General features: G+C 35.9%; 3 protein-coding genes across 3 annotated transcripts; all 3 read right to left on the bottom strand.

Annotated features, from left to right (window-relative positions):
* Positions 1-2,254: 2,254 nt before the first annotated feature.
* Positions 2,255-3,416, bottom strand: LOC17882213 (protein EXORDIUM-like 4). The gene has a single exon (XM_023781395.1). The coding sequence runs from the start codon at positions 3,356-3,358 to the stop codon at positions 2,513-2,515; it is 846 nt and encodes a 281-aa protein (XP_023637163.1). The 5' UTR covers positions 3,359-3,416; the 3' UTR covers positions 2,255-2,512.
* Positions 3,417-8,843: 5,427 nt separating this feature from the next.
* Positions 8,844-10,250, bottom strand: LOC17884097 (lipase 1). The gene is made up of 4 exons (XM_006288210.2): positions 9,528-10,250; positions 9,339-9,431; positions 9,170-9,237; positions 8,844-9,076 (listed from the first exon to the last, which is right to left on the bottom strand). The coding sequence occupies exons 1-4, from the start codon at positions 10,182-10,184 to the stop codon at positions 8,959-8,961; spliced, it is 936 nt and encodes a 311-aa protein (XP_006288272.1). The 5' UTR covers positions 10,185-10,250; the 3' UTR covers positions 8,844-8,958.
* Positions 10,251-10,386: 136 nt separating this feature from the next.
* Positions 10,387-14,374, bottom strand: LOC17882534 (outer envelope protein 64, mitochondrial). Its single transcript, XM_006286414.2, has 13 exons — positions 13,938-14,374; positions 13,585-13,737; positions 13,374-13,498; positions 13,161-13,286; positions 12,778-12,960; positions 12,550-12,694; positions 12,255-12,423; positions 11,936-12,073; positions 11,628-11,828; positions 11,385-11,512; positions 11,254-11,305; positions 10,866-10,935; positions 10,387-10,691 (listed from the first exon to the last, which is right to left on the bottom strand). Exons 1-13 carry the CDS (start codon positions 14,177-14,179, stop codon positions 10,609-10,611), a joined length of 1,815 nt encoding a protein of 604 aa, XP_006286476.1. The 5' UTR covers positions 14,180-14,374; the 3' UTR covers positions 10,387-10,608.
* Positions 14,375-14,889: the final 515 nt, after the last annotated feature.

The following is a 14,889-nucleotide window of genomic DNA, read 5'->3' as shown; positions in this document are numbered from 1 at the left end:
CAATGCTGGAGCAGGAGCTTCTGACGGCGAATCAGAGATGGAGGAGGGAGTGTCGAGTGAAGGAGAATCAGCTTGAGGCGGTAGTAATGAGGATTTCGGAGTCGGTGTTTTGGAAGAAGATGGAGAGATGATCCGTCTTCCTCCGCCGCTGGAGGGAGCTGGAGCAGGAGACTGAGCCGCCACCGCTGAAGAGATCAAGAGAGTGGCCACAACAACCAATAAACCTAAGGTTCTGCTGGAGATCCACATTGCCATGATTTGATTGTAAAAAGAATAAAAGAAAGTAAGCAATTTGAAAATATGTGTTGGCGATTGAGTTTAATGATTTGCTCTGTTGTTGTGGATTGTGATGGTGGAGATGACTACGGCTTTGAGCTCTTTATATAGAGAGAGTTGAAAGTGTGATATTTACGCTGTTTAGGAACGCGTTAGATCTGTATCGTTGATTTAAGAAAAAGGGGAGACGAGTAAGATCGGACGGTTGTGGATTTATGAGACGCAAAAGTGTGAAGTGGGGACACGTTAATGACAAAGAGAACGCGGTTGGATTCGTCCCTCTAACTACGGCGACAACGGCTCGTTAATGCATGACCGTACACGTGGCAGACAATTGAGGATTATGGCCGTTATGAAAAATCACTTTATTTTTCTTTTATTTGAACCTAAAGAAAAACTTTATTTTCATTTTCTTCTATAACGGTCGATTTACTTGGAGAATCTTATATTGTTATTCATTTATTTCAGGTTTATTTTTTTTTTTTTGAGGTTTAATTATAATCCCAAATCATTTTTTTTTATACATAATTTTATTGCAGCAAATTGTTTCACTCTTTTAATAGAGTGCTAGAATTAAAAAAAATGTTGTGTATAGTATTTTTCCAATTCTTTTAGAAAAAAAAAAAACAATTGGAACTCTTCATGTAGACCACATTAACTCATAAACTCATAATTAATGAAATCAAGTCTTTAAAAAAAAAAACCAATTGGAACTATAAAAGAGCTGGGCTTTGGTTAAGGCGTCGAATGGCCTCGAGTGGGCTTACAGAGTAGAATGCTACATATCATAAATCATGTTTTTTTTTTATAATGTTTCCTATTACTCGGTTTCGTTTGCTGCTTTTTTCTTTTGTAGACTCCCAAAGTCACAATTTGTAGAGAAGAATCGAGATGACTAAACCAACTATCGTACTACTACTTTTTAGTAGATGAGCTTTTCTGCTGATGATCCAGGAGTTGAAGAGGGGAAGTTTCAGTCTCTGCAGAGCTGATATCGCACAAAAACTTCTCACAGCTAAACTCGTGCAACGTCCCTTACTATTTTCCACCTCAACCTATGCAATGAACAAACACATTCAGATTTGAGTTAGCTAGACACCCATTTCTATCATTGTCTTTGGTCTGAAATCTGATATGAAATGCTTTTTTTCGTCAACGCTGGTCAACAATATCGAACGGTAATGTATGGAGGAGCTATGTAAAAAAAAAACACATCAGAGAGTTTTCAAAAATAAAAATTCTGCTTATAATAATTCTGGAATTGTAAAATACAGCAAAGAAACACTTGGCATGTTCCTACTTAGATTGCCAAACACTCAAAAACCAAAAGGTAACTCTGTTTGGGGGTTTATTTGACCGACATGAGAAACCAAGAATCTAATAAATAGTTTGTAGGTGTAAGTAAATCTCCAATAAAACACTTTTTTTTAATCAAAAATCTCAACTTTTATTGGAGCGACTTCATTGATAGCTAGCTTACTGCTTTCACTCTCATCACTTCAGTCTAGTAGATTCGACAAAGCCTGTTCCAAGCACTGAACACCAACCAAACCCACTAGTCATTATTTAAGCATTTATGGGATAATTTAATTCAAGTTACTTGAAAAGGTGAGATTGGTAGGAAACTGGATAATAAAAATTAAATCATTTTTTCCCTCTCCCACAATATTAAACACCATTGTTTAGTACGCAATACGCCAAAGCCTCTAAATATATAAGCTACAACTTTTATTAAAAGTGACAAACACTAATCTATATATGTTCTCTTTCTCCTATCCCCCAAGTCCCAACATCAACCTTTATTCTTCTTCATCATCCTCATTTTACATTATTCTTCTTTCTTTTGTTTACTACCGTATAATGCAAAAAATACAGCATAATTAATTTCTTAATACGCTTTCCCGCTTCTCTATGAAAATTTGATTCTTTTGATTATAAAAAGATAACAATAAAAAGTAGTACAAGGTTATATTTTTTCTTAGGGGAAACTAATTTTTTTTATTAAGGACATTAAAATAGATTATGAATCTTCACATACTTCAAAGATGGAATTTACAGGGCATAATAAAACCAAACGACAAAACCAAACACATAAACCCTTTCCCCAAACTCCTCCGAACCAGACTTTCGATAGATATCTACAACTTTTGTCTTTTTTTTTTTTTTTTTAATGTTTTTCTTTAACTCGCCATCACCATTGATTCTTGCCACGTGTCTACTCCACGACCATCTGCTATCAAACCAAAGTCTTACACGTCGATGTCTGCGGGTCCCACATCGCCGGCAAAAGATATTTCCTTCCGGCGAGACCCAAAGCGTTGTAACTCGCTCCACTCGACTTGTCTACGAGAACCCGACCCGTGTAACCCGGGTAAGCACCCGAACCGAATACTCCGGTACAAGCCGAGACAGCTTCCTGAGGCGGGTTTGTCACGGTGTTGACAAGGAGAGTCGCGAGGTTTATGATCATCCCGTCAACTCCGACGTCACCGTTAGGCGCGACTAACGGCGGAGACTGAGGACCGTAGATAGGCTGATGAAACGGCCACGCGCAGTAACCAGGGCACATCGATTCAGAGTTCCCGACCCACACGTAAGCTCCACTTGCCTTTGACCCGTGAGTCCCGCATCGATTCATACAGAACCCTTCCACGGTGACGTCTTTCGCCGTCAAGACGACGGTTATCGAACGAGCACCACCGGCGTTGATTTTGCTCGACAGAGCACGGAGGTAAGGGCTCTTTAAGGATTTTCCGATAGGGTAGTTCTCGAGGAGGAGCTGTTTGCCGACTACGAAAGTTGAGACGCCTTTTTTGTACTTCTCCGTTGTCTTCCACCACGACGCGACGGAGGGACCTTTTGCGACGGCAGGGGAACTGATAGAGCGGATGAAATCGACGATGACTGACCGTTGGATCGGTGTGAATTTACCGTACCAAACGAGATTGAGAGTGATGCTTCCTTTCAACGGAGTGCCGCTGTGGCTGTGGCGAGGCTTCTGCTCGACCAACGCGGCGGTGGAGAGGCTGAAAGTGGTGGAGAGGAGCACGAAAAGAATGGCAAAACGGTAATTAAAGGCCATCTTGGCAGAGACTAGAGAGGTTTTGCTCTGTTTAATTATTTGAATATGATGAATGAAATGAGTTTGTGAAGAACGCTACTGAAGAGAGCTTTATTTATATACCCGGGAATTTTAAGAACAGCTGTAAAATGCGAAGAGCGTACATGTCAACGTATTCCACGTGGAGATATTTAATTGGTTAGGCGAGGGCTTTGGACAGCCTGTAGTGAGGTTCTTCTAGGGGTGACGTGGTAGTTTCCATAAACGTGTATTAAATTATTTTTGTTTTTTTTTAATATATAAAAAAAATATAGATATTATATGCGAACAGGGATAAACACTTCCGTGCATGTCCGGATAAAAGTTTATGCTATTTACATTGAACAGTACAAGACTACAAGTCTCGAGTTATTGAAAGGTGCTATCGTATTCAATTTATTAAATCAAATTAAAAGAAGAAGAAATAAAAAATGAAAATGTGGCTGTGAATGTTTAAGGACATTTGCATTCTAAACGTTTTCGAAGCTAGATGTACACAAAAACTGACTAAAACATGGGGGGTTTTTGGATGACCAAACTCGACCAATCCCCATAAAAAAACTGTCGAAGTTTCTTCAGATACATCAAAAATATAAACCATGACGACTCAGATAGTTTTATATGTATACAAAAAAAAAAAATGTTTTGCTGCTAAACTAATTTTAAATATCTTGATATCGGAGTGATCTAATATGATTCTCTTTAATTTATTTTCGTAAATAATATGCACAATTTGCGGATTTTAATTTGGATAATGAAATAGCAACATGCACTAACATAAACTACAACACTATTGGATTCTTGGGATATATAGTTATATACAACCAGTAAACTATTGATTATTGAGTATTAATTCAAGATGAGTCGCATCGAAACCGACATCACATATATACTAAAGTGCGCTAAAATAGTAATAACCATGCTATTAAATAAAACTGCTGCATCCAGCTAGTGGAAATCTATTGTGTTTTGAGGAAACCCATAATGGTGAGTGAGGTGATAAGCATCAAGCACTTGGGGACCAAACCAAATCTTTACGTATGTCAACAATGATCTAAGATATGTATGTAAATGTAGAAATTTACAATAATGTGTTTCAGCAGTGGTCGTCAGTAATTAGGGTAAGGCGTACGAACCAAGCCCTTCTCTACGTCAATTATTGCCTTACACCTGCGTGGTCCAGTACTCTAGCTATTCTTCTTTTAGTTTCTTTAGCTTTTCTCTTTTTCATTTGAATACTCTTTATATATCTTTTATTCGCCTTTTTCTTCTTTTTTATAAAAAAAAATATCTTTCACTATATATATATATACCTTTTCCTTTATTTATCTAAATTCTAGAACGTTTGGGAATTTTTTTATCATGCATGGACATCGAATGATACGGGGTCGATTTTAAAAACGTTTAATAACTGTGTATACTCCCAAAAATGTTATTTGATGAGACCACTACGTCTTGATAATCGTAGTAAAAGTTTTAAACTCGAGTAAAAAAAAAAAGTAAAGACATTGGATTTACATTACGTCAAGGCACGACATACGAGGAAGATGAGTCTCACAGCGCAGGTCCCCCACATATATTGTAAAGAAAGAAAGATACGTTTATCAAAACTTGGGAAATACGCTATTTTACGTCACCTTGTCAGTAGTAAACTAGTATACTGCTATCTTCTCTTCTGTGTTATCTTTTTTTACCTTAGCTCTGCATTTGCCGTTGTTATTCATTTAACACGTGAAATCTTAGTCCTAGAAACAAAAACAAATCTACTAAATATCTGCCACCAATAGTTTGCAAGACTACAATTTTGCCGTACAGTGATTGAAAACAAAATCATAATAATATTTAGACAATAATAATTTGCGGTTACCATTGTAGCAAATAATATGATTTACATCTTTGTAAATACAGAATTTTGTCAGTATACTGAGTAATTTGAATCACTATATATACTAAACTTTAAAGTACTTTCCTATTGCCGGACTAATTCAAGGTAACATCATCCTTTCATAAAACCAATTCCCATTATTTTATTTAATATAATGATATGTTTAATTACGTCAATTTTTTATTTAAATATAGTTATAATTATTTTGCTGTCAATAATATACCAAGTTTTAATTTGAAAGACAGCACAACGGCAAAACCAAAACTATAAAAAAATATAATGTTAATAATAATAATAAAACTATATGTTTGGGTCATTGTAGTTAATTTATACTATTAATTAGTATAATTATAATACCAATAGCGTGTAAGAAAAAAGAAGACTGATACTATTGTATAAAATAAAACCCCACAACATTTATGATCAGGCTTAATTATTCGAAAGCTAAATAGTAGTTTCGTCAAGTTATAACCACAATTAATGTGTTTTGGTGTAAGCATGCATGGTGCATGCGTGTGGATAGGTATATGTAGTTGCCAAGGTTTATTCGTAGGGCTAAAAACTGAAATGAAAGGCCGCAAACATATGTGTTAATATACGAATGCCAAGCAATGCTTCGTTGGCATGATATGTGACACACTCTTATGTTTTTGATATTTCTCGTGAAAGTGACAATTTATACGTTAAACGAGCAATTATACATATAATGCACGAGCACGACCAGATATGTGTACATGTACATGCATATAATATATATGGCCTAACTAAAAAAAAAGAAAAAATAAATCGCCCGCTACATATGACCTAACCTACTAGGCTACTACCCATTAATAGTAGTTGCTATCCAAATTGGAAACGTATAGAAATAAAATTCAAGAAGAACATAACTTCATATTATTTACATACTTATAAAACAATAAAAAAGGAAAACGTTATTCAAATTTCTAAAACTGATTAATCGGGTAAACAAAATAACCGAACGATGTCTAGTAATTTATGTAATTTGATTTAAACCGGAAACTCATACAAACACTTACCTTTTTTTCTTATCCTTACAATACAAGTTGGTGGAGCTAGGAGTGTGACTTGTGAGAGCTTAGGTCAAAAGAAACTCGATCGGAATGGAACAATGCAATTGCAAAAGTTAATGGAATGGGTATTGCAATCCGAACTTAAATTTTTAAGCTAGCTATTGTTAATGAAACATCCGTTTTAAGTTCATGTGATAGAACGAGAGATTTTTTAGAACTAAAATCGTCTTTCAAATTCAAGTATTTATTTATCACACAAACATATAAATACAATGAATGAACATCTGTTTTTCGAATGGTTTTATAGAAATGTAGCTGTTATATATATGCGTAACATTAATACTCGATTGGATATATTTCTACTTGATGAAAAAGATTTGAAACTTTGAAAGGGACCATAGAATAGGATGTATATATGTATATGCATATAAATACATATGTCGGCGAAGTCAAATAAAGTTAGCTAGGGAAGTCGTATGTATGTATGGATGTAACGTTAAAAACACCCATTCCCCTCCATATCCTAACTTTTTGACTTTAAGGGTTAAACGTAACAGTCTTATGGGCAAAATCTAATTTGCATGCAATTGCTTTGCATGCCCACTTCTATCATTGTCTTTAATTTCTCCGTTTTATTTCCTTTTTTTTTTTGGTCAAAGGATGTAAAAGTTTGAACATATATACAAAACAAAACCATAAAAGCAAAATTTATTCAAACTGCGTTGAAAGGGGTTTTATAAAAAAATGTCCTCATTATCACAATAAAGCTAGCACATACTTTTATTTTCAGAAAATATTTTTAAATATTTATACAAAATCTCAACGTAAATAAAGTGTTTTTGTTTTCTTTTTCGTTTGCAAAGAAACATTATAATTTTTGTCTGTGGTTAAAATCCTATATATTGTCATTTCAAGATTGTAATACACTATTACAAAACATGCAAACGTTAAAACAAACACAAACACAAAAAGAAAAAAAAAGAAAAATCATTGATAACTATAGAGCAATGACCAATACGACAACTACCACCACAATTAGAAAAATAATAAAACCGTAACGACGTAGCCTTTAACAACTACAATAATTACACTTTTCTATTGACTGGAAATGCTGAAAAAGACTAGCGAAAGCAATGTAAGTCCAACTAAATTATTAGTTCTAAATTATATATTAAATAGTCATTTTGTTAGATGATTATATTATATGAGAGCATAATTTGCTAAAAGAAAAAAAATAAACGCGAGAATAAAGTTGTATAATATAAGTCATATTTCTTGTGCGTGATTTAAACAAGCAACGTAACGTAGTATTATGTAAAATATCGAGTCATCTGAAGAAATAGTATGCTATCACATTACATGCGTAATCGATATTATCAAACATACACACACATACACGAGATTAAAGAACGTAAATAATTTGCTTACAAGTTCATGATTTGTACTTGTTATGATTTTGCAGCTAAATAAATGAGTGAATGAAACTGCATATATACACTGAAACAAAATATATAGGTAAGGCTGTAAGGGGTCAGTGTCTTCAATTAAAATCTTCTTGTCCTCAGATCATAAATGTAAAACGTCACGACGTATTTGTCTGCATCCGATGTTTGCCGGCAAATTTTATCAAACCCACAAAGAGCTTCAACAATTATTAGTCCGCAGAAGCAGCCAAATACCACATTAAAACTAAACCAAATTTTCTTTAATAACATAAAGTTCCATGAGCCGAAAAAGAAAAAAAAATGTTTATAGAAGGCATAATCCACCAGCCCATATGTAAGTGCGACTAAGTAGGTGAGGTAAGTCACAACATTGGTGAAAGATAATAAAACAAAGTTACTAGTAAAACAATTAAACTAAAATACATTTCTTCTTCTAAAGAAAAAAAAAAGACATGAGTATTCAATCATTATAGGTTTTTAGGATAAGGTGGCTAAGTTAATCAATTAAAAAAAATATTGTAAGGTGTATATGTTGGTCTTACATTGCCGCCGACCGACCGACCAGCTTTCTCATGTTGACAAACCAATCTACTCTAATACACCAGTTTGGTCCCAGTTCTCTTGTCATGTAATAGGTACCAAGTTCCATATTATTATTATTGGAATCTTCCCCAATTTTAACTTGAGAGAGCTATTCACACATATCCTTGTTATGTACAACAAAATTGGACGACACTCCGACTCCGTCCGTACTCCACGGCCACAGGGAGGGTAGCCACATAAAGAAGGATTAAGATAAAACTTTAAAAACTTGTTAAACCGTTTTTTTTTTCAGTATCCTAAATTCTTTCTTCAAAGCCCAACAATAAAAAAACAAAGGCCACTTAAAAATGATTTGAAGCCTTTTTTTTGGTAATCGGATAAATATCTCTTCTATGTTTCACTATAATGTAAGCTGATTTTAAGCCCTTTATTAGGCTCGACGTTGGGATTAGATTGGCCTTATTTCAGTTGATCAAGTTAAGAATTGAGTTCATTAATCGCGGGTGGATCATCAAAGACGATCTGTTGTCGTTGATGATCGTGTTTGTGATAATTATAACACAAGTCCTAATAGACATCAATGGTTTAAACAACAAAGAATAACCACTCTTTCAAGTGCAATGACGAGAAATAGTGTGTAAGAAAATAAATTGGTGAATATAGTAGGTAGTAAGTAATTCACAAAGAGCCGATGAGAAAAGATTTCAAATGCTTGACAAATTCCTTGGACTTCTCTAAATTCACAGCATGTCCTGCGTTCTTGATCACCACTATCTCTGCACTTTCTCCTATATGTCTGCACTTTCCACCATTTTTATAGAATATATATATAAACTATTGTTTCACATAAAAGAAGAAGAAAAGAGTAGTAATATATATTTAAATTTACCTTTTCAATCTGTAACCTAGTTCCAATGGAAATATTTGATCTTCTTCTCCCCATATGATCAATGATTTCTAATTCAAACCACACCAAAACACACACGATGAACAAGTAGGATATTTTACAAGAGTCCAAATAAAAGTATCGAGTAAAAGAGTCACAGATAGATTTGCACCTGTTTGATCCTAGGAAGATCAGAAAGTCTCCGATCTTTGAGTATTGATTTGATCAAATCTTTCTTCTCCTCCACAAACTCCGTACACATTACCTTCATCAACAATTTCAACACACAAAAACACATTCTCAAAACTCCAAAAAAAATCCAAAATATATTTATCAAAAAGATAAAAAAAAAACAACTTACATCGATAAAATCCCAGAGAAAAAACGAAGGAACACCTTTGATTGGCTTAACGAAAGAGAATCTAATAAGCTCCTTGAGCTTCTCCGGCGTCTGTGGTATCAAAATCCCTGTAGCTTCTTCCAGATTCGGTACCTTGAACAAACCGTTCTCCATGTCTTTCTCTTCCAAGCATACCCCGGCGCAGCATAGCACTAGCTTCTCTACTTTCTCCGGATACTGCGCCGCTAAACTGTACCCGACGAATCCTCCGTAGCTTATCCCTACGATGTCCATCCTCTGGACTCCGTGCGCTTCCATCAACCTCATCAGACACCGAGCCTGGAATGTCTCCGATCTGTTTGGTTCCGACGTCGATGATAACCCGAAGAAGAGCAGATCGGGGACGTAGACGTTGAATCTCCCCGTGAAAGCTCGGAGATGTTCGCCGTACTGCCACATTGCGTTGGCTCCGAACCCGTGGAGGAGGAGGAGATTGGGTTTAGATCGGTTTGGGTATTTAGGGATCCAACAATGCATAGCTGTTGATGCGATCGAATTGCCGTGGGAGAGATCGGTTGTGACGGAGCGTAGACCGGCGTTTGCGAATGATTGCCGGAATAACCAATCTCTCGACGCCGTGAAGCTGAAGCATCGCAACAGTTTCAAATGTTCAAACATTTTTTTTTTCCTCTTTTTGCGAAAAAAGGAAACAGAGGAGGAGAAGGAGATAAACGTGACGACGAAGAAGAGGAAATAAAAACAGATTTCAGTTATTTGTCGACATATTTGATTGTAAACGTGTGACTTATTAATTATTATGGTCGACGTCCCTCTAATTTTACGAAATTATAGTATTGGACTTTTGTGGGGGGAACAAAGAAGCTAAAAAGACCCATAAGGATCAGATCAAAGTAATTAAGAGGTCAAAAGGTTACATCCCAGTCTGTACAAAGATGTAGCAAAACAACCACAAAATATCATAATCTGCTGTGGATTCAATCATGAACCGAACTTTTTTTTTTTTTTTTTTTTTAAGGGTTTAGATAGGTAAAAGGTAGCTTGGTGAAAAATAATAAATAAGCCCTTCCTCTTCTAGGGTTTTTTAACTCATGAGTTTGCGGAGACGCTTCTCAGCAAGCTTTGCCGTCTTGTTCTGTGGTTCAAGGACCAATGCGTGCCTGAAATCTGCGGAAGATGATCAACCATATTATATGTTACGCTGAATCTATTCAATCTAACCAAGTAACAACCTGTAACTATATATTTGGTTATGGAACCAGAGCATGTCTTCCAAAGGTAAAAAATGATAATAATTGAGAGATTGTAATAAACTAAGAATCTGAGAGCATTTAATCACACCTGCAGCAGCTTCCTTGTATCGTACAAGTGATTCTCTAGCAGTCCCTCGTCTCAGATATGCCTTCACATTCTGTATAAAACAATTACAGCTATAAGAATTTAAGCGATTCCAAGTTCTTTCAAGTCTCAATACTAAGTGCTTGTGTCTAATAATAGTGATTGAGTACAATAATGAAATCGAATCCAAGAGCTAACTAGTATTACTCATTCAGTTATTAACACTGCTCTAGCTTTCACAATTATGTCCTCAGATACGAAAATACAGACTGAATTTTTTGATTCAGCTAAACAGTACTTGCACACTGAACCATGTAATAAAACTCGATGTAACTAAACTAAACTATGCAGGATGGAGGAATAATGAAAGGTTAGGTAATTAAGTTCGCACCTTCTTATCGATCGATACAGCCTCGGTACAATCTTCTTCAGCTTGTTGGAAGCTATAAGCAAACTCTTAGATCAGACGAGTATAATAGATTATCTTCAGATCAGAATGAAAGATGTGACAAGATTAATTACCTGCCAAGTTCTAAGAAAGCTGCAGCTCTATTGCAAAAATAAGTGGCATTTGCTCCGTTCAATTTTATAGCTTCAGTATAAAAGTTTACTGCCTTATTCCATTGTCTCCCCTTGTATGCAGCATTCCCCTGGAATTACATTTATCCACTGTTAACTTTCTTTTAAAATAGGTCATTCCAACACCAATAGCATATGGATCGCAGCCAAATAAACTATTTGTCCAAGTCAAGGAGATAGTTTTACCTTTTCCTTCATAAGTTCAGAAGCCTCCATATTACCATTGGTATCAGAGACTGGAGCCAAGTGGGATGCAATTTCAGCATGGTCTTGAAGGGATGCATATACATCGAGAATTGTATCGAGAAGAAACTTATCACCTCCATAGTACGTAAGAAACGACACGGATATTGGACGATCACCGTGGTTCCCTAAAGGAATTGTAACCTGTAGAATATTTCTATTGTGTTATGACTTAAGACTGACGAGTAACAAAAATGGAACAACACTGTCATCCAACCATTAAAAGAGAGAAGGAGGAAACGGGAATATACCTGACAACATCCAGACATGCTAGCAATGCTGGAGAGTGCATAAGTTCTCTCAAGAAACTCCTTCAAAAAGTTCTTGTTCTTAGTGTTAAGCTTTGGAGGGGGATCAGCAACTGTGGGTATAACCAGAATTCCATCTTCCTAGTAATAAGATACGATATATGGTTAATCACAATACTACCGAAATACAAATGCGGAGCAGAATCCCCAGAAACAAAAATTTGATACGACAACCACTTCAAAATTCTGTCTCTCTGTGGCAAATTGTCCTCAAGACACAGATGGCTTCAAAAATTTTACATTTACAAATATCGAAGTTTACCTTGAGAAGGCTCTGAATGCAGGCCCGCATCTCAGTTTTCACTCTGTAAAGTGATTTAATACTATCGGTTTTGCTCTTTAGAGCTGTAACAACATCATTGGAAAATCTTGGCCCTAGAAACGATTTGCATGTTTGCGACCATTCTTCATGATTAGTTTTGAATTCATGCCTGGTTAAAAGCAAACCTTGATTTTTCAATAAATGCATATAACAATCCTTTCTTGCACCAGTCGAACAGGAAACAAAATAGTATTGATGCGTTGAAAATTTCAAGAAGTATGAGCTTCTTAAATACCTTTGTATTGCCAACATCACATATGAAAGAGCCCTCAAAGTTGATGCTGAATTTTGGGATTTTCCAAATTGTTCACAGAATGCCGCAAGACTTGGTGCATTTGAAGTGATATATTGTCCAATGTTTACATGTTTTGGAGTCTGGTCTGCATGAGCCAGTGGTCAAGAGACGTAAGATATGAATATGGAGAAGGAAAAAGAGAAGGAAGCAATACAAATGAAAACTTACAGTCAGATAGATTTTCGATTGCCTTTCTGACAACATGCACCGACCTTTGCTTGGGAATGTCAGAGAGCTCAAATAAATCATCAGCAAAGATGAACGATCTTTGCCTTCTATGTGCTACAGCACTCAGAGTTAGTAAGGCATGGCCAACTTGACACAAAACCGATGGGTCACGAGCAAACCATCCTGCAGAACAGATCAACAGAAAAATGATCAGCAACTCAAACACCAAAAGTAACACTCAAATTACAAAAAAGGAAAGGGATTTGACAAGTAGAAGGATTCTTTGTATGATTCAATACAACTACACTAAAAAATTCCATTCAATGAATGTAATAGTTTGGTAAACATTGTTTTAAAAAAGGGGGAAAAAGAATGTAATGTACCAACAGTCTCTAGGCTCTGAGAATTGGGCAAAACTCCAACTGAAGATACAGTCCCCTGAGATGGTCGAAAACCGAGAATGCCACAGAAAGATGCTGGGATTCTAACACCGCCAGTGGTATCAACCCCTGCAAACCAAGCATTTTGTGATAAGCACAAAATCTAAGTAGACAAACAAGTACACTGCCAAGAGAGAACAAAGAGATTAATAATACCAAGTGAAAAGTCAACGAGTTCAGCCCCAACAGAAACTGCTGAGCCACTGGAACATCCTCCAGGAACATTAGATGGCATCAACGGATTAATAGGAGTGCCATAGTGCTTGTTTTCTCCAATAATCCTGTAAGAAATCACATTCAAAACCCAAACTTTTTTTCAAACCAATTACCGGAAATTCATCCCTTAATGATGGGAATGGAGAAATACCCAAAACCCAGCTCATCCATGATAGTCTTGCCAACACAAGTAGCTCCATTTTGCAAGAGCGTTGTGACAACCACAGCAGTTTTCTCAGCAGCCTCGTGAGTCTTCTTCCATTGTGGACTACCAAAACCTGTGATATAATCCTTAACATCGAACCTGTAAAAAAAAACCATAAACCCCAAAATAAATTTCTTCATTCATTACACATGACTTCGTCTAAGCAAGTCAAAATTTCAATTAAACCACAAAAGTTTTAAACTTTCTAAGGGAGATCATTAAATAAAGAAGAAGTCTATGACATGATTCGATCTCAGGAAACAGAAATAAAGTTTAATTTTTGAGAGAGAGATGCATACGCGTCAGAAATGGAGAAGGTAAGACCAGAGAGGGATTGTTTAGCTGCAGGAGGAGGCGGCGGAGGGAAAGGAAGAAGCTCGAAACGATCTAAGAAAGCAGCAAAGTCTTCTTCTCTAAGGGCTTTGATGCGCCGCTTCCGAGTCTCCGCCAGGATCACGATCCCGGCTACCGTGACGCCGATCACGACCCAAACCTTGGGATTGGAGGCATTGCTTTGAATCAAAGTAAGCGTACTCGACATAACGCGATTTCACGAGAAGGAGCGAGAAAGAGGAGAGAGACAAGGGTTTTAGGAGGGTTTAAGAGAGAAAAAGGGGGAAGACAGAGAGAGCAGAGATGCTATCGTGCGCTGGGTTGTGTTTGTTTAACCTTATAATTACGAGTTATGCTGTATGACTTGGTGAGCCGTGAGCTCGAGTCGGTGTCCTTGCGCAAGGCGAATCTTCTTCTTTTTTTTGGAGTCATTTCTCTTATTAATATCAGAAATTATTAAAGAAGACACCAAGAAAATAATTTTTTAATTTTTAATGATGGTCAGAAAAACAAAAGAATATTAAATTTTCCTATTTTTTTTAGTTGTATTTATTTTTATTATATCAAGTGTACAAATTATTTAAAATTTTATGAATTTTTATCCCTTTTAGTTGGCCATTTCTCTTAATGAATTTTTCCACAAGTGGAAAATTATAATTTTAAGCAAAGTCAAAACATCCAAAACCCTTATATAATGGAAAAACAGAAGAAAATTGATATCGTGCTAGATAATATGAAAACAAAATATTGCTGTAGTTTATTTGTTTAGTTTCCATTTTCTGTAGCCTTGCCCGTCAATCCAATTCAGTTAATAGGAAATCCAAATTAAATTTTTATCTATTTAATGGATTTACTAATTCAAATTTGGTTATAGATAAAATGGCATGTTGCTCCGGATTTATAACAAACTTATAAATT

This window comes from Capsella rubella, unplaced genomic scaffold, assembly GCF_000375325.1.
Source record: "Capsella rubella cultivar Monte Gargano unplaced genomic scaffold, Caprub1_0 scaffold_6, whole genome shotgun sequence".
Lineage (NCBI taxonomy): Eukaryota > Viridiplantae > Streptophyta > Magnoliopsida > Brassicales > Brassicaceae > Capsella > Capsella rubella.
This window is presented reverse-complemented; position numbering and strand designations above follow the sequence as displayed.